General features: G+C 35.5%; 1 protein-coding gene across 9 annotated transcripts in view; it reads left to right on the forward strand.

The window, feature by feature from the left end:
* CACNA2D1 (calcium voltage-gated channel auxiliary subunit alpha2delta 1) overlaps window positions 1-19,011 on the forward strand; it is a 539,106-nt gene that overhangs the window by 101,488 nt on the left and 418,607 nt on the right. For all 9 annotated transcript variants that reach the window (XM_016190308.2, XM_060196324.1, XM_016190309.2 and 6 more), the window contains exon 2: window positions 9,279-9,360. In XM_016190308.2, the coding sequence (XP_016045794.1) occupies window positions 9,279-9,360 (82 nt within the window). The remainder of the gene's footprint in view (window positions 1-9,278; window positions 9,361-19,011) is intronic.

The following is a 19,011-nucleotide window of genomic DNA, read 5'->3' on the forward strand; positions in this document are numbered from 1 at the left end:
TCTGTCTTCCCCATCTTTTTCCATTTCTCTCTGTCCTATCCAACAACAACAGCAATAACAACAATAATAATAACCACAACAATGATAAAACAACAAGGGCAACAAAAGGGAAAAAAATAGCGTCCAGGAGCAGTGGATTCATGGTGCAGGCACCAAGCCCCAGCAACAACCCTGGAGGCAAAAATAAATAAATAAATAAAATAAATTATAAGTCTTCAGAACTCTTTTTTTTTTTTCAGAACTCTTATAGTGAATTCTGTAAGTTAGATTGACTCTGCAGACTTTATCAAACAACTGGAAACATACAGCACAGTGACAGTTGATTTTCTGTTGGGTTATTGAAATGTTAGAAGAGGATTATAATACTATGGATTTTACAATAAATAATTAATTGGATAGAGATAGAACTTCACCACTGCAGATGGGGGCTGGGCATTGAACTCAGGTCATTGTGTACTGTGATGCTTGTGTTTAACCATGTGCTCCACTGTCCGGCCGTCCTTGTATTATTTCTAATATTATCTATCCCCTTGAAAGATTTGTAATAGTAAAACTTGCACTCTGGAGATTTAATACTTTTGTGTAAAGTATCAATGTGTTTAAGAGAGAGGGAGAGGGAGAGAGAGAGAGAGAGAGAGAATCTTACCAGTGCACTGTTTAAATTAGGCTTATGTTGGTGCCAGGGACTGAACCTGGAATGTCAGAGACAAAGGCATGAAAAAAAAATATATATATATATTTACCTTCAGGGTTATCGCTGGGGTGCCCGCACTACAAATCCACTGCTCCTGTGGAGGACATTTTTTTTCCTTTTGTTGCCCTTGTTTATCGTTGTTGTTATTATTATTGTTGTTCTTGCTGTCGTTGTTGTTGGATAGGACAGAGAGAACTTGAGAGTGGAGAGAGAAAGATAGACGCCTGTAGAATGGCTTCACTGCTTGTGAACCAATCTCCCTGCCGGTGGGTGCCTGGGGGCTTGAACCAGGATCCTTAAACCAGTTTTGCGCTTTGCACCACGTGCACTTAACCTGGTGTGCTACTGGCATGAAGATATTTTTACATAACCATTATGCTATCCTCCAGCCCAGTTATTTGTTGAAACGTGTGTGCTGTATGGGCTTAATAGTTTTTTCTTTTCCTTTCTTTTCTTTTCTTTTCTTTTCTTTTCTTTTCTTTTCTTTTCTTTTCTTTCTCTCTCTCTCTCTCTTTCTCTCTCTCCTTCTCTCTCTTTCTTTTTTACAGATACAGACTATGAGAAGTCAGACTTCAGTAATTTAATTTCAAACTTTACATGCACCAAATAAAGATTTGTGTTTCTTTGTGGTCCGGGAGGTGGTACAGTGATAAAGCTTTGGACTCTCAAGCACGAGGCCCCGAGTTTGATCCCTGGCAGCACATGTGCAAGAGTGATGTCTGGTTCTTTCTCTCTCTTCCTATCTTTTTCATAAATAAATAAAATATTAAAAAAGATTTGTGTTTCTTAAAAACAATAATCCTCCAATTGCTTTTCATTTCAATACATTAATTATTCATTAGAAATGTACTACGTAGTATTCACAACATATTGACAGAAATTTTGAGTGTTTAGTGATAAATAAGAATATAAATAGATCTATCAAACTGTGAATATGGCAAAATAAATTCAACTCACAAGTTTGGAGTTTAGTGGATTGAAGAGAATATATTCAGTTCAGGAAATTGTGGAAGGGGATAGAGTATTTGTGGATTTCTTCTATTCATATTGGCTGCTGCTAATTCATGTTAGGGAGAGTTTATAAAGGAAAAGCAGAATATAAGGGATAGTAAACACACATGGAAGTGTATAAGGTTGTTTGAAAGTCTCAGAAACTCAGTCCGGGTTACTTAAATTCTCTTAAATTTCATTTTTCTCATCAGCCAGAAATGAGTACTAGCTTTTGAGATGATTCAACGAGAGAATACATAAATACCATGAAACGTGGCCTTAACATAACATAAAGATCTCTGATTTTAGTTATATGTTGATAAATATACTGAGATGCTGTTATTTAGCAATGTATTGGAAGAGGGATAAAATCATGAAACTGATGGCATGAACTTGGTTTGTCTGTAAGAGAAGGTAATGTGTTGAATGAAAATGTGTTCAGTTTTATAGATATTTTGAAAAAGAACCATAGGACATCAAGATAGAATGATCTAGCCAATGATAGAAAAAACAAACAAGAGCTCAGATGTAAAAATTACATACATAAAGGTGGTAAATGAAATCACAAGATTTTTTAATTTTTATTGGTGACTTAATACTGATTTACAAAATTATAAGATATCAGGGGTATATTTTCACACAGTTCCCACCACTAGAATTCTATATCTCCATTCCCTCCACTAGATGCTACAGTAATTCTCCCAAGGTCACAGATAAAAGAGCTGACTATTATTTCTGTAACTTTCTATTTACATTTATATGTAGAGTCACATGAACTAAAGGGACAGATATTTTCAAGAGGTTAACTGAAATAAGGGGCGTTACAGGGATAAGAAATTGAGCCTTTGCATGTACATATATCAACTCTACAACCCTTTCTAGAGCATCTCACCATTTTCTTCTACTGATACCACTAAGTTTTTATTTTCCTGATCATCTATATGGACATAGATAGCTTCTTAAAAATCAAAGTCTGCGTTAACACTTGAGAGAGAACCAACAGACACCTGTGAAAGTGCTCAAACTCAATGATTATCAGAGAAATGCAATAACGAGATATACACCTGTGATAATATCATGCATCAGAAAGGACAGAATCAACAAGTATTGGGAAGAAGCTGGGAAAAAAGGACACTTTGCACTGCTGGTGGTTATGTAAATTTGTCCTGCCCTTATGGAAAATAGTCTGGAGATATCCCAGAATACTATAAATTAACCTACCCTATGATCCAGAAATCTCTTTACTGGGGATACAAAGGAAACAAAAAAACTAATCAGAAGACACATATGTCTACCTATTTTAATTGCAGCACAGTTTGTAATAGCAAACACTTGGAATCAATGGAGATGTTTAAGGACAGATGATTGGTTAAGAAAATTGTAGTAAGGGGGTTGGGCTGTGGCACATTCTGTTAAGCGCATATAATGTCATGTGCAAGGACCTGGGTTTAAGCCCCTACTCTCCACCTGTGAGGGATGGGGTGGGGGAAGGTGCCTCATAAGTGGTAAAACAGGTTTTCAGGTATCTTCCTGTTTCTCTCCCTCTTTATCAGCTTTTCCTTTTCAATTTTTCTCTGTCATATGAAATATAGTAGAAAAAAAGAAATGAAAAAAGAAAAAAAATGACTTCAGAGAGTGGTGGATTTATAGTGCCTGTACCAAGCCCCAGCTATGACACTGGTGGCAATTAATTAAAAACAAAAGAAAACTGTGGTATATTTACACAATGGAATACTACTGAGTTGTTAAAAATAATGAAGGCATCTGTTTTGCCTCCTCTTGTATAACACTTGAAGACATCATGGTAAGTGAAAAAAGCCAAAAACAGAGAAGAACAAATACTGAATGATTTCACTTATATATGGAAAGTAAGACATAAGGACAAATAGGTAAAACACAAAGCAAACCTTGGACTAGGTGTGGGGTTTTGCACCAATGGCAAAAGACTCTGGGGAAGGAGAGTGAAGGGAGGGTGCAGAGGGAACCTTGAGGTTCTATTGCATGATGCATGAATGGAGGGAGATGAGTAATTGTGCCCATGTTTCTACAACTGCATTGTAAACCATTACCCCCACCCCATCAATCAATAAATATAGTTGTATTTTGTTTCAAGTGTTTTTAAAGTGGTATTTGTATAATCAGACCATTTTCTTTGTTTAGCCCATATATACTCATATATAACATTGATACGGAACACACACACACACAAACGAAGAAAGATTTGAAATTTGGTACTTTTAGTAATTTTACTTTTATAGAAGATTTGTTTGACTATGAAAAAGTGATTTAGAAAAATATAGTACTATAACCCGTCAGTACTATTTTTGGTAGTATTTGTTATTTAGAATGAGCGGAGAGCTTGACATATTCAGATCCTTCAATACACTTTATCTTGTCCTTGTTTTCCACCTGCTGGTATCTGACCCATATTCATTTCACTGCCTCTCCCTCATGCCTCCCCCCCACCCCAATGTTACTCTCTCTGGCCTAATAATCATAAAGAAAGAAATTCAGTCTTGCTGATTAGTAACATGCAAACAGATGACCTCTAATCTAGGCCATGTCCTTAAATACTTTCCAGCATTGCTCCTTTTAAATCTCCAACATTCTTTTTAGCTACATTACCTTAATACTGACTGCTTATCTCTGAACAAATGGCTTACTTTAGGCAAAGTTAGTAGACATTCATACCTAAAATCTTTTACAGTTTTCCTCCAAAAGAAGTTAACTCCCCCCATCTGCATGTATTAGATTCCTCCTGTCTTCTCTTCCTTCATACTTTGCTCTGTCTTTGTGATTGTCTGTTAGACTCTGTGTGACTGTCTTCATGAGAAAACATCTCAGAACTATGAAGCTGCACTTTTGAGGCCCTAGCAAAACACACACGCATGGATGCTTATGAGAAAAGAAAAGATGCCATTACTCCTCTACCTCTAATTTCTTCTACTCTTCTACACCTACTTTAAAACCCAACCAGGTTGACAAATATATAGCTTTCATTTTTGCATCTCCAACTTTTGTTGTCATCTCCAGTGTATATTACTTTTTTGTTGAATGCACTGATGAGAAAATAATTCTTCATAGTAGAATGCTATATTAGTTTCTTATTATATGAAAAGACTTATTCTCCTGTAACTTTCTACAAAAGTCTGTAGTGTCTCTGGAGATAATAAAATAGTGCTTAGTGATTCTACATATTGGTTTTCTTCATTGTACAAAAGTAGGACATTGCTACTTGGTATTTTTTGGTTGGGTTACTTTGTACGTTTAAGATTGGGAGTTCAGCGATAGCCCAGAGGGTTAGGCATACTTGGTGTGAAGGGCAAGGACAGACATTAGGATCCTGGTTTGAGCCCTGGGCTCCCTACCTTCAGAGGAGTCGCTTCACAGGCGGTGAAGCAGGTCTGCAGGTGTCTATCTTTCTCTCCCCCTCTCTGCATTCCCCTCTTTTCTCCATTTCTCTCTGTCCTAACAACGATGACATCAATAACAACAACAATAATAACTACAACAATAATAAAAAAACAACAAGGGCAACAAAAGGGGAAATAAATAAATAAATAGTTTTAAAAAGAGTGCTGTTGCTATTCATTTATATTGATTTTTTGTAACCATTTCTAGACCTACAAAATAACAGATCATACTAAGTAGGAATTTTTTTGCCTGAAGACAGTGGGAGAAAGCTGTATGTGTTTTAAAATTTACCAAGACTGATCAAACAGTTACACATAATACTTTTTTCTTTGTGTAATTCTTGATTTTCGTAGTAGTTGGGATCTTTGATTATTTCCTAATCATTACAATTTTATGATCCATGTTTGAAAAGCAGAGTGCTTGTGTATTTTAGTCACACCAGCTTCATTGCATATCATTAAAATAGTCTTTGCTCCTATACAGTATTAACAGTTTTCTTAACTGGGGCAGAGAACTGAGTGGGTCCAGAATGGCTTTTCAGTCAAAAGCCAATGTTCACCTCATTGAACATTGGCAATGACAAGTATACTCAGGTGTCGAGTCTGATTGTGTATTTTGAGTCACTTTAACATATGTCAGAATTCAGTATGAGTTAACTCCTTTTTTATTTTATTTTTTTAAATTATCTTCATTTATTGGAAAGGGACAGCCAGAAATCGAAGGGGTCAAAGAGAGGGAGAGAGACAAAGAGACATCTGCAGCACTGCTTCACCACTTGCAAAGCTTTCCCTCTAAAGGTGGGGAGCGGGGGCTTGAACCTGGGTCTTTGTGCATTGTAACATGTGTGCTCAACCAGATGAGCTCAACCCGGCTCAACCCGGCCCCCAAGTTCATCTCTTTACATTTGTATATTTTGTCTCTCCGTTTCCCAACTGAACAGATATATAGAACTTCTTACTATTTGTTAACATTGAGGATTACATTTTAAAAGAGATGGTTCATTGTCTCTGGATTTTAAGAGTTATAAGATAGGCTGATCTGAATTAGAAAATGGTGTCAGTGATTTTTGTCTTTAACTATTTCTCTACTGTAATTTATTATTCTTGATGTTAAATGGAGCACATTCATATTTATCTAATGACAGTAATAAGAATATTAATATTTTCAACATTATTTCAGGTATGAATAGCTTGGTGTGCATCACTTATTTTTAATACCTTTTTTATTTTTGTCCACACTGTCCTTCCAATTAACATCTTTTTGTTTCTCAATATTCATTTAGCTCTTAAAATTACATTCATTGAATATAGTATGGCTAAGTAGACACTTTATTTTTTTTTTTGTGTGTGAAAATATCCCCACGTCTTATACTTCTACTCACTAATTTGGCTATTTCACAAGTTAACCAAGTCTCAGACATTCTAATTTTTAGTGTTTCTCCTTTCTCCTTTATCATCTGTGATACATATATGCACTCTAATATATATTCCCTTAAATCCTTTTCCATGTTGTGTTTTTTCAGCATTTTTTCATTCTAAGGAGAAAAACTGGGTTACATTGAACTGCCATATAAAACATAAAAATACAAAGCTTGTTTTATTTATCAAACCGCATACTTCTATACCATTTTTGAATTTGTCATTAATGGAAGAAAAATGTTTTAAATACTAAAAAAAAAAAAAGAGAGAAGTAAGTGATAGATGACTGCACATTTCATCTGTGTGTAGAGAGGGAAAGTTATTGTAGCACTACTCCATCCCTGTTGCTATAATGTCCCATGTAGGGCTGGAACTGGGCTTCACATGTGGTAAAATGTGCACCCTATTGAGAGATCTATCTCCAAGTCTTAAACTATAATAACCTATTGTTTTTATTTAGTGTTTTATTATACTTGAGTAGGAAGGATGTATATAGTCCCTATATTTTTTCTTTTTTTCTTTCCTTTTTTTCTTTTTTTTGCAGATAAGGATGAGTAAATGAAGTATGTGAAGGGATGATGAATCAAATCATATTGATTTAAAAGGAGAAGAAGTATGTGGTATTTGATAATATCTTAAGTACCATGAAAAAAGTAAGACAGACTATCAGTTCAGGCTTTTCTAAAATTTCCTATGAATCATATTTTAAGTTCTTCATTGCATTAATCTAAAGTGAGAATGTGCCTAAAAAGGACTGGAACAAATCCTTCAATCAAAAATTAATGTTCAACACCATTCCCTCAAAACTTAAACTTATATCTACGAATTCCAGATGTAATGTCTACCTAAGAAAATGAAATAATTTTAAGCCCTATGAATAAAGATACCTGGTGAAAGATACTTTGTAGTGGATAAAAGCAGATAATATTCCAAATATCTTTTTTTAAATTTATTTCTTTATTGGGGAATTAATGTTTTACATTCAATAGTAAATACAATAGTTTGTACATGCATAACATTTCCCAGTTTCCCATATAACAATACAACCCCCACTATGTCATTTATCATCCTTCATGGACCTGTATTCTCCCCACCCACCCACCCCAGAGTCTTTTACTTTGGTGCAATATGCCAATTCCATTTCAGGTTCTACTTGTGTTTTCTTTTCTGATCTTGGTTTTTTTTTTGTTTGTTTGTTTTTGTTTGTTTGTTTTTCAACTTCTGCCTGAGAGTGAGATTATCCCATATTCATCCTTCTGTTTCTGACTTATTTCACTCAACATGATTTTTTTCAAGGTCCTTTTTTTTTAAAAGTGATAATCAAACACATTGTGGGATGTAGAGATAATGGGATATGGGGGCCAGGCAGTGGTGTACTTGCTTAAGTGCACACATTACAGTGCTTAAGGACCCAGGTTCAAGCCCATGGTACCCACCTGCAGGAGGAAAGCTTTACAAGTGCTGAAACAGGGTGCAGGCGTTTCTATCTTGCTCTCCTTCTCTACCTGCCTATCTCGATTTCCCTCTGTTTCTACCCAGTAATAAATAAATAAATAGATAAATAAATAAATAAATACTATTTAGAGATAATGGGACGTTAAGTAGCAATTCAAGTTAAATATTTATGAAAATATTTTAATGGCTTGGGAGAGTATTGTATGTCTCAATAAATTCAATATGTCACTGTTACTTAACATACTTCCAAACATGAATGAACTTAAACAGTCTAGATGAAATTACATAAAAATGTTGAGAATGGTTATCCTTGGCTAATGAAATTAAGAGAAATTTGAAAACATTTCTCATAGTTTGCATTTTGCATATATCCTACATGGAGTGCACTCTTAATAGTATACTCATAAGAATTGTACTCTAAGGGCAAAATTTAGATTAGGATATTCTATTTACTATATGAAACAAATTATTATTATTTTTTTGCTACCAGGGTTATCACTGGGGATCAGTGCCTGCACGATGAATGTAATGCTACTGGTGGCCTTCTCTTAGCACCCTCCCCCCAATTATTTTCTTTATTTGATGTAACAGAGAGAAATTGAGGAGAGAGAGAATCACTTGCAGTACTTGCTTTACCTTTTGTGATATTTACCTCCTGCAGGTGTGGAGCAGGGACTCAAATCCAGGCCCTTGCACATTGTAAAATGTAATTTTTTTTTTAACTTTTAGAGTTTTTTCAAAATTTTTTTGTTATTTTTATTTATTTGATAGAGACAGCCAGAAATTGAGAGAAGTGGGAAGACAGAGAGGAAGAGTAACAGACACCTGCAACCCTGCTTCACCACTCGTGAAACTTTCCCTCTGCAGGTGGGGACAGGGTCCTTGAACCTGGGTCCTGTAATATGTGCGCTCAACCAGGTGCATTACCACCTGGTCCTGTAACGTGTACTTAACCAGATGTGCCACTGTTCTACTCCCCTAAAGAAAATCTTCTAGATACTATTTTAATGGAATTTTCTTTGAAATTAAGAAAAATGTTTAGCTTCATAATAGCCAAGATGTCACTATTATTTCCATATTTATTTGGGGATGGTTCTACATCCTAAGAGGTTGACTACTGATAGATATATAGTTCATTACCTTTTGAATTTGAACATAGGCTAGGCAGGTGGATATAGTGAAAACTAAAAAGGAGAAGACTGACTTAAGATCAATTACTGATTTATCAACAGTATGGATACTGAATGACAGTCTGTGCCTTTCTTGTCAGAGATATGACAGAACATTCTCTTCTCTGATTTCTGCAGTATTAAGTCATGGGTGGATAAGATGCAGGAAGACCTTGTGACACTGGCAAAAACAGCAAGTGGAGTCAATCAACTTGTTGATGTGAGTAAAACCTAAATAATTTATTTTATTATTTTATTTTATTATTTTATTTTACGAGAGCACTGTTAAGCTCTGGCTGCTGCTGCTTCTGGAAACTGAATCTGGGACCTTATAGCCTCAGACATGAAAACCTTTTGCAGAACCAACCGTTATGCTGTCTTCACTTGATCCAAATAAATTTGTTAATCTTTTTTTTTTTTTTGAGTATAGTCTTACCTACTAGGATAATGCATTTCTGTGTTATAAACTATATAGTTTCTCATGTGACTCTGATAGTGAAATTTTGAGAAGGAACCTTATAACTGCTAGGCATGAGGAAAACCACTTCTAGCAGTTAATAAAACTTACTCATTTTCACTTTAGGTTTACATATAGTTCCCACTGAGGTGAGTTTCTGTGATGCATAAGTGTCCCTAAAATTCAAATTGTTATGCCATGTTTCCATTCTTCACAAAATATTTCAGAATCTCTCACAGAGGTGAGTCTAAGTCCTGTGAAGAATTATTTTGAGTATCTTCAATGGAAAATCATTGTTATTCTTTGAGAACAGAATTTGTTTTCAAAAATAGTTGAGATGTGTTTGCAGCAATGTCTAGAGATTACAGTGGGTCAGTGAGGACTAGTACAAATTTTGAAAAGTAAATACTATGAAATATGTTTTGTTATGGGTTATGAAATGATTATGGAAGTCAAACCAATTTTTAAAAATTATAGTAATGTATAAAACATGTAGCATCTAAAATGATTTTTTCTTGGGGGGGAGGAGCATATATATAGTAAACTAGGTTTTGTAGGTTTTATTAACAAGTAAGTATTGGGGCTGGAGAGATAGTTCACTGGGTTGGGCATATAACTTGCTATAGACATGACCCAGTTTCAAGCCCCGACTCTGTGTGAGAGTTCGACTATGCAAAGGGACACTCTTGGTGCTGTGGTCTGTCTGTCTGCTTGCCTCTGCTCTACATTCTCAGAGGTGGGAATGTCTGCTTTGTGCACATATGATCCATAAAATCATTTTTGCCTGATGCTGCCAAGGCAACCTCAGGTGGGAACTTGAAATTCAATAAATTCAGGAGCTATTTTCATAGCAACATTAAGTGCTAATTTTTAAACTGATAATTTATTGTGGCCTGCCAATGATTTTATAAATGTCCAGTTGACCATAGGGAGAAAAAAGATTCTCCACCCCTATTCTATATGAACTAAAAAGAAACCCCCTCTTCCCTCTGTTTCATTGTAATGTTAAAATTTGAAAGCACTTTCATTTTCATGCTTTTTTTAAAAAATGTTTTAGGTGACTTTGTTGATCTTTTTGTTACTTTTATGACATAGTCACAATGTTTTAATATTGTGATTTCATATTAACTGACACATATGCAATGTAGATTCAAATAAAGTAGTTATCTTGTGCTCTTAGTGATATAGTGAGGCTTATTTCCTCCCAAATAGACTTGGTTGATGATGTGAGATGGTATAACAGCAGTTTCATGTATAATACAAAACTATTCATCTAATGAATATTTATATGTGAATATAATTCTTGAAGAAACTGCAGGATATGGTTTCTTTAAGTAGTAATAGAAATTCATAAAGATACTTCATTAAGCAAACTCATTAAAAACCACTCCAGAAATTCTTTATGAAACAATTATAGGTTTTACAACAAGAATATTTTGGACAAATTAATACCTATGAGATAAGGAACATATTTGAAAGTGAAATGTGCTTCATCTGAATAGCAACAACCAAATTTAATTCTGGTCAATAGTTTTTTGAACATGTAGCATTTTCCAATGGCAGGGATGAAACACAGTTGCTTAGAGAATGGACACTGGCTGAACAGTGTCTCCCTTACTGAGGGTTCAAAGCAGCCTGAAAGCTCCTGTATACTGGCTGTGCAATGTATTTGGTTGTAAAATATAGTGGAATATAAAAGTGTGTAGGATAATTAGATAGCCTCTCTGAAAGTGATGGAGGTTGGATAATAGGAGAACAAAAGGAATGCGAGTTGATACATCTGGGCTAGACGTTATATGACTCTCTTTATTGATGAATTGAGATTAAAAACAAGCTGCTCTTGAGAGCTCTTTCACTTCAGTATTTATGCAGCCTCAAAAGCCACTTTCTTGGCTGACCTCATTTTCACTTTTGGTGTTAAATCTGTGAATCATTGAATTTGCTTTTTGCAGTGAATCAAGAGGCAAAAAAGAAAAAAAACTCACCTGATTTCCGTTATGCCTTATGAAGTGTAGATTCCTAAATTAATTGTAGCTATTGATAAGTAAGTGACTTTGTCTGAATAATAAATATAATGGAAGAAGAAAAGAAAATCCACCTAATTCACTGGTTATGAGATGTGAATCTATTTATTGTGGCAGAATAAATATAAACTGGTTATATATTACTAAAGAAAGGAGAAAAAGCAGCTTTCTTTATTTCAAAAACTAGATTTTAGGGCACACATTAGCTGTAGATTTACATAGACAAATATTTCCATATGATGCTTCCCTTTGGTAGAAAGAGATTGCTGGTAGTTAGAAGGATGTGGGTCCTTTCCATTTTAGTCATTGAAGCTTACAGTGTAGAGTAAGGATAAGTTGTCAGTGTTAAGAGTAAACTCTGAAGTGAGATTAGGATGTTGGTTTCATGTTGAGGATTCAAAAATGAAATAAATAGAATAGTTAGCAATTTCTTATTTTGAAATTCAACATTGTAGAAATGATGAAAATTTCCCAAATTACTTAATATTAATTTTTAATGGCTTCACATAGTATTTTTCACTTTAAGACTAATAAGTAGTAGGGGCTGGGCAGTGGTGCAGCGGGTTAAGCGCACGTGGCCCAAAGTGCAAGGACCAGCATCAAGATCCTGGTTCAAGCCCCCGCTGTAGGGGGATCGCTTCACAAGAGGTGAAGCAGGTCTGCAGTTGTCTTTCTCTCCCTGTCTTCCCTTCCTCGTCTTCCCCTCCTCTCTAGATTTCTCTCTGTACTGTCCAACAACCAGGACAGCAATAACAACAACAACAACAATGATAACAACAACATCGATAAACAACAAGGGCAACAAAAGGGAAAAAAATAAGAAAAAGGGAGTCGAGGGTAGCGCAGCGGGTTTAGCGCAGGTGGCATGAAGCTCCAGGCCTGGCATTAGGATCCCAGTTTGAGCCCCCGGGCTCCCCACATGCAGAGGAGTCGCTTCACAAGCAGTAAAGCAGGTCTGCAGGTGTCCATCTTTCTCTCCATTCTCTGTCTTCCCCATCTCTCTCCATTTCTCTCTGTGCTATCCAACAGCAACTACAACAATAAGACAACAAGGGAAACAAAAGGGAATAAATAAATAAACATTAAAAAATCTTTAAAATAAAAAAAGGAAAAAAAAGGACTAATATGTAGTTTCCATGAGGCAGCATAATTATACTAAGGTATCTTTATAATTCTGTGAAAATTTATTCGTGATGCCATGAAATATTAGCTCAAATGTAAATAATATTTATGAATGGTATTGAATAAATTCAATACTTTAATATTACAAATAATAGATATTATCCAGTTTTCCTCCCTAACTTCTATTAAAGATGAAGACCAAATACATTAAGTATTAGCATTATCTTTTTTACTTTTAAGTTTTAAAGTATCTTCTAATTAGTCCATTATTTAATTGTGTACTGGATATAATTTAGTATATTGGATAGAATCTTTAAAATACAACTGAAGAAGTTTGCTTTTCATTAGCTAAAGCACTATACTAAGCCTTGTGTGTTCATTTTCTTATTGTCTGCCAAGTAGTCTTATAAAGTGAGCACCATCATGCAGTTAAAGCACCGTCCTAAGTCTTTCAAGTGCATTATCTTATTAATCCTCAAGACAAGCTTGTGGAGTGAACATTGTCATCTGTAATATAAGTAAAGAAATTGCAAGGTTAAGTTTTTGTTCTTAGATACATAGTTTTTAAATTGCTTGTTACTTTAAAATTAAAAATATCTTGTTATGCTTTAGAATATGTTAATATTTAACACTTTGTATTTTTAAATTTTTATTTATAAAAAGGAAACACCAACACTTTATATGTTTTTTAATTTAATTTAATTTTTATTTATTATTGGATGGAGACAGTGAGAAATTGAGAGAGGAGGGAGAAAAAGAGAGGAAGACAGGGCCGAGGAGGTAGCATAGTGGTTATACAAAAAGCCATTCATGCCTGAGATACCAAAGGTCCCAGGTTCAATCCCCAGCACCATCATAAGCCAGAGCTGAGCAGTACTCTGGGAGAGGGAGAGAGGGAGAAGAAGAAAGAGAGAGAGGGAGATGAAGAAAGGGAGAGAGGGAGAGAGGGAGAGGGAGGGAGAGGAAGAAAGGGAGAGAAGGAGAGAGAGGGGTGGGAAGAGAGAGAGAGAGAGAGAGAGAGACGTGTAACCCTGCAGCCCTGCTTTACTACTCATGAAGATTTCCTCCTGCAGTTTAGGACCAGGGGCTTGAACCTGGGCCCTTGTGCATTTTAATGTATGTGCTGAACTAGGTGAACCACCACCTGGCCCTCTTAACACTTTATATTGTTATATGTACTTTGAAAAGGGGAATGGATCCTCTCTGAGATTTAGGAGTATCTTTCTGCCTCTTAGCCTTTTTCAAAAACTCTTTAAGAAGGTTAAGATATCTAGTCATACTACTCTGCTCTTTATAAAATAAAGTAAATCAGAAGAACTAAGATTTTGTTACTGTGTGTTCACTTATGAATTTCCTCATGTAAAAAGAAATCATATGAAGTAAATTTATAATCAGGATTCAAAATCTTCCATTATTGCTGGTGTGTATAGAAATAGCTGTGTGTATGTCTACTGAAAGAATTGTGAAAAAATTATTCTGAAAATAAGTTTTTCCTTATTTTTGTCTTCATACTGTTTGAAGAATATATACTTATTAAATTTTTATGGAATATTATAGTGTATCCTTTTAAAGACGTTTGAGACTGATGCACTTTGTGGTTCTTTAACTTATAGTGTTACTATCTGGCCAAATGTTTTACCTCATGGAGTTGTTGAGATTGATAATACAACTCAAGCAATGTATTTATTGACTCCAGACCAACAATTCAACATATAATATTTCATTTCTTCTATTGAGGCACTACATAAGTTGGTGCACAGACTAAGCCAATGTAACAAAGAGATAAGGGAACCTATGTGTTTTTTTCCTCCTGTGTTGGTTTAGATGTGAACAATTTAGAGTCTACAGAGTGGTTTTGTCATTCTCAGCATGTGACTTCCATTCCTAGGTGAAAGGTTTTATTTCGTGGCCATCATTAAAGGGAAAGAGATTAGGAGGGTAGACACCTAATCACTTTGAGGGTAAGTTAGTTTGCTAATATTCTAATAGTCATAACATACCCATGGTGACATCTAACCAGATAGGAGTTAGAGAAGTGAGCTATATAAATGAGTAGCGATGTGGTCACTCTGATACATAGTAGGTACAACTAAGAGTGGTGTATAACAAGCTACTGCTTCCACTGATATCTGGTATGTTAATGCTATCTAATAGATCTAAGTTCTTTTGATGACTTTTTATTCTATAGAAATTTTTTACTTAATTTTAGCTTACCTAGAGCAGGAGCAAAACTGATTTTCAACATAAAAGACTCATTTTTTCTTATTTATTTTTTATTATAAAAACATATCTATATGTGGAGAGAAAGAGACACCACGACAAGGCTTCTTTTCAGTGTCATGGAGGTTGAGCTCTAAACTGGTTTGCACACTTGGTAAAGCTGTGCACCATATAAGTGAGCTATTTTGCCCATATTTGGCCTTTTTAAAAAATTGTATTTATTTATTTTCCCCTTTTTTGTTGCCCTTGTTTTATTTTTTATTGTTGTTGTAGTTATTATTGTTGTTATTGATGTCATTGTTAGGACAGTGAGAAATGGAGAGAAGAGGGGAAGACAGAGGGAGGAGAGAAAGATAGACACCTGCAGACCTGCTTCACCACCTGTGAAGTGACTCCACTGCATGTGGGGGGGGGCTAGAACCTGGATCCTAAGGCCGGTCCTTGCACTTTGTGCCACGTGCACTTAACCCACGGCACTACTGCCTGACTCTCATTTGGCTTTTCTTTTTAAATAAATTTGAACACAACTAAAATGTATCAAGTATATAACAACTCATAATGCAAATTGTATTTTCAGGGGTTTTGTTTGCTTTACTTCAGGCTTCACTATTTTGGGTGACTTTCTGACAGAAAGAACAAGACAAAGAGACTGGGGGTTGGTGGTGTGGGTGGGAGAAACTGAAACACTGAAGTTTCTTTTGGTGTGGTGGGGGCTAGACTCAAACCTGGGTAATGCATATGGCAAAACAACACACTATCCAAACTAAAGCTCAGATATGCTCTGGAACAAAGTATTCAGAAAGAAAGTGATCCACACATTTTATTAATTGGGCTTGCATTTTCTAGCCTATGGCTCGAACAGAAACCAGGAATTTAGAATTTAAAAAATAAATGAATAACATTGAAATGACAGGCAACATTTCATTTATCTTTGATAACTAGGAAGATTCAAAAATATGCTTCCATGAGGTTGGGTGGTGGTAAACCAGATTGAGCACACATACTACCATGCACAAGGGCATGGGTTCAAGGCCACTGTCCCGCCTGCATATGGCAATTTTCTACAGTGGTCTACCAGTGCTGCAGGTGTCTGTCTTCCCCCCTTTCTAGCTCTGCCTTCCCTATTGATTACTCTGTATTTAATAAATAATATTAAGGAGATTTTAAAAGCAGGTCTTGAAAGAAAACTAAATTATGTTAACAAAACATTTGCTTTCCCTAACACCCTTTATTATCAGAAGATAAAACACAATATTATAATTGAAACAGAAGGAAAATATGGAGAACTTTTAGATAAGATGGACAAGGTTTTAAAATGAATATGTGTGTATAACATATATTATAAACTTATATTTACACACACATATATACACATACATATATATATGTATATGTATATATATATATATATATATATATATATATATACATACACACATTTTTGTTTTGCTTTAAATTTACTGAAGCCTTGTTCAGAATTGAACCTGTGACTTTGGCCCCTCAGGCATGAAAGTATCTTTGCATAGCCACTATACTATATCTCCAGTCCCGAGTATATATTTTTTGGTATTGAAAGAACTTCACTTATTTAATGTATATAATATTTCTACCTTAAACATATGAAAACACGCATGATAATACCATCACTGTCAAGGTTCTAGAGGTCTAGATAACATGGTACCTATAATTAACAATACATTCATTAAGGGTAGATCTTATGTTTAATGTTTTTTTATATTTATTTATTTATTTACTTACTGCCACCAAGCTTATTGCTTGAGGTTCGGTGCCTACATGATGAATTCACTGCTCCTGGCAGAAATTTTTTTTACCTTGTTCAATTTTAGTTGATAGGACAGAAAGAATTTGAGAGGGGAGGAGATAGGCAATAGAGAGGGAGAGAGACAGAGAGACACCTATATTACTGGCTTTACCACCTGTGAAAGTCTTCCCCCCACCCTACCCCTAGGTAGGGACTAGGGGCTTGAATTTGGGTTCTTGGACATTGTAACATATATGCTAAACTGGGTTTGCCTTCACACAACTCCCTAAGTACTCTTTTTTTAAAAAAAAAATTTATTATCTTTATTTATTGGATAGAGACAGTCAGAAATCGATAAGGAATGGGGAGATAGAGAGGGATACAGAGAGACACCTGCAGACCTGCATCACCACTCGTGAAGCTTTCCATTGTGGGGGACAGGGGCTTGAACCCGGGTTCTTGCACATTGTAACATGTACACTCAACCAGGTCCGCCACCACTCGGCCAGTTAAGTACTATTATAACAACAAAAAGTGTATGAGGAGGCTTTGGGAAATGTCACATACATACTGACTTTAATTTTTTTATTATTAATTTACTGTTGGATTATAAGAGTGCAATTTCAGGGGTATAGCTTTAAAAAATTTAATTATAAAAAGGAAACATTGACTAAACCATAGGATAAGAGAGGTACAACTCCACACAATTCCCACTAACAGAACTTTATATCCCATCCCCTCCCCTGATAGCTTTCTTATTCTTTAACCCTCTGGGAGTATGGACCCAAGGTCACCGTGGGATGCAGAAGGTGAGAGGTCTGGCTTCTGTAATTTCTTCCCCGATGAACATGGACATTGACTGGTTGATCTATACTCCCAGCTTGTCTCTTCCTTTCCCTAGTGAGGAAGGGCTCAGGGAAGTGGAGCTCCAGGACACATTGGTGGGGTTGTATGTCCAGGGCAGTCTGGTTGGCATCATGCTAGCACCTGGAACCTGGTGGTTGAAAAGAGAGTTAACATACAAACCCAAATAAAATTGTTGACCAATCATGGACCTAAAGGCTAGACTAGTGCAGATGAAGAGTTGAGAGGGTCCTCCATTTTGTAGATAGCTAGTAAGCATATTTCAGTTATATTCCAAAGGGCTTGTGGCTATACTAGGTTTTTTTTTTTTTTCCTTTTTCTTTTTTCCTCAAGGGTACAGCTTTACACTGCTATATGTATATAAATTTCACTACACATACTACCAACGGTCTAGTGTCATCACACTAGAAGTTGCAATTTTCAGTGAGTCCAGGGCCATAAGCTTTTGACACATGTTAAAGTACAGAATTAAATATTGGTCAGTAATTCATCCTGGTAAGACATGTCACAATGCACATCATAATTATATAGAAGGTATTGAAGTCAGTGGGTTAAGAGGACACTTTTTATGTTTTCACTCTTGGCCTTGTTCATGTTGTAATACACTTCATTTATTATAGGACAGGTCCATTGAAACAGCTTACTAATTATTTACAACCACATCTTACACCATATTTCACTTTTCACATTTCCAAAAATTTTCTTCCTCTTTTAAGAGTTTTATATAATTTTTGCCCCAGAATTTTATTTCCTTGTCAGCTTATTTGATCTCATATATAATTTGTCATTAATAGTTCTTTTTTATATTTAAAGTTTTTCTTTTCCCTCCAGGGTTATTGCTGGGGCTCAGTGTCTGCACCACGAATCCACTGCTCCTAGAGGCTATTTTTTCCCTTTTTGTTGTCCTTGTTGTTTTATAGTTGTTTAATTTAAAGGTTTTTATTAGTGATTTAATAGTGATTTACAAGATTATGAAATAATAGGGATATTATTCCATATTACCCTGACCACCAAAGTTCTGTGCCTTCCCCAGCCCACCAAGGATAACTACCATAGTTCTCTCAAAGTCTTAGAGATGTGTTGGCTGCTTTTTATTTGCAAGTTCATGTGCAAAATATGTTTTTAACATGACAAGAAATATCTAGAACCTTATATAGACTCCAGATAAGAATGGAGGCTGACATAGCATCAGATAATACTCCAAGAATGGCCTCAAACATAAGAGAGAAAAATAAAGGAGGTGTGTAGAGAGATGTGTGATTAGTATGAAGGGCAAAGATTATAAGAAGTAATGTCTCTGTGATGGAGTGAGCAGAAAACAGAGCAAGTTTTTGGGTCCCGGGGGAAACTGTAGTAAGGCAAGTGAGACACCAAGGAGATACTCTGATAGTTGTACAGGTTTCTGACTCTCAGGACGAGGGC

The sequence above is a fragment of the Erinaceus europaeus genome, chromosome 8, assembly GCF_950295315.1.
Source record: "Erinaceus europaeus chromosome 8, mEriEur2.1, whole genome shotgun sequence".
NCBI lineage: Eukaryota > Metazoa > Chordata > Mammalia > Eulipotyphla > Erinaceidae > Erinaceus > Erinaceus europaeus.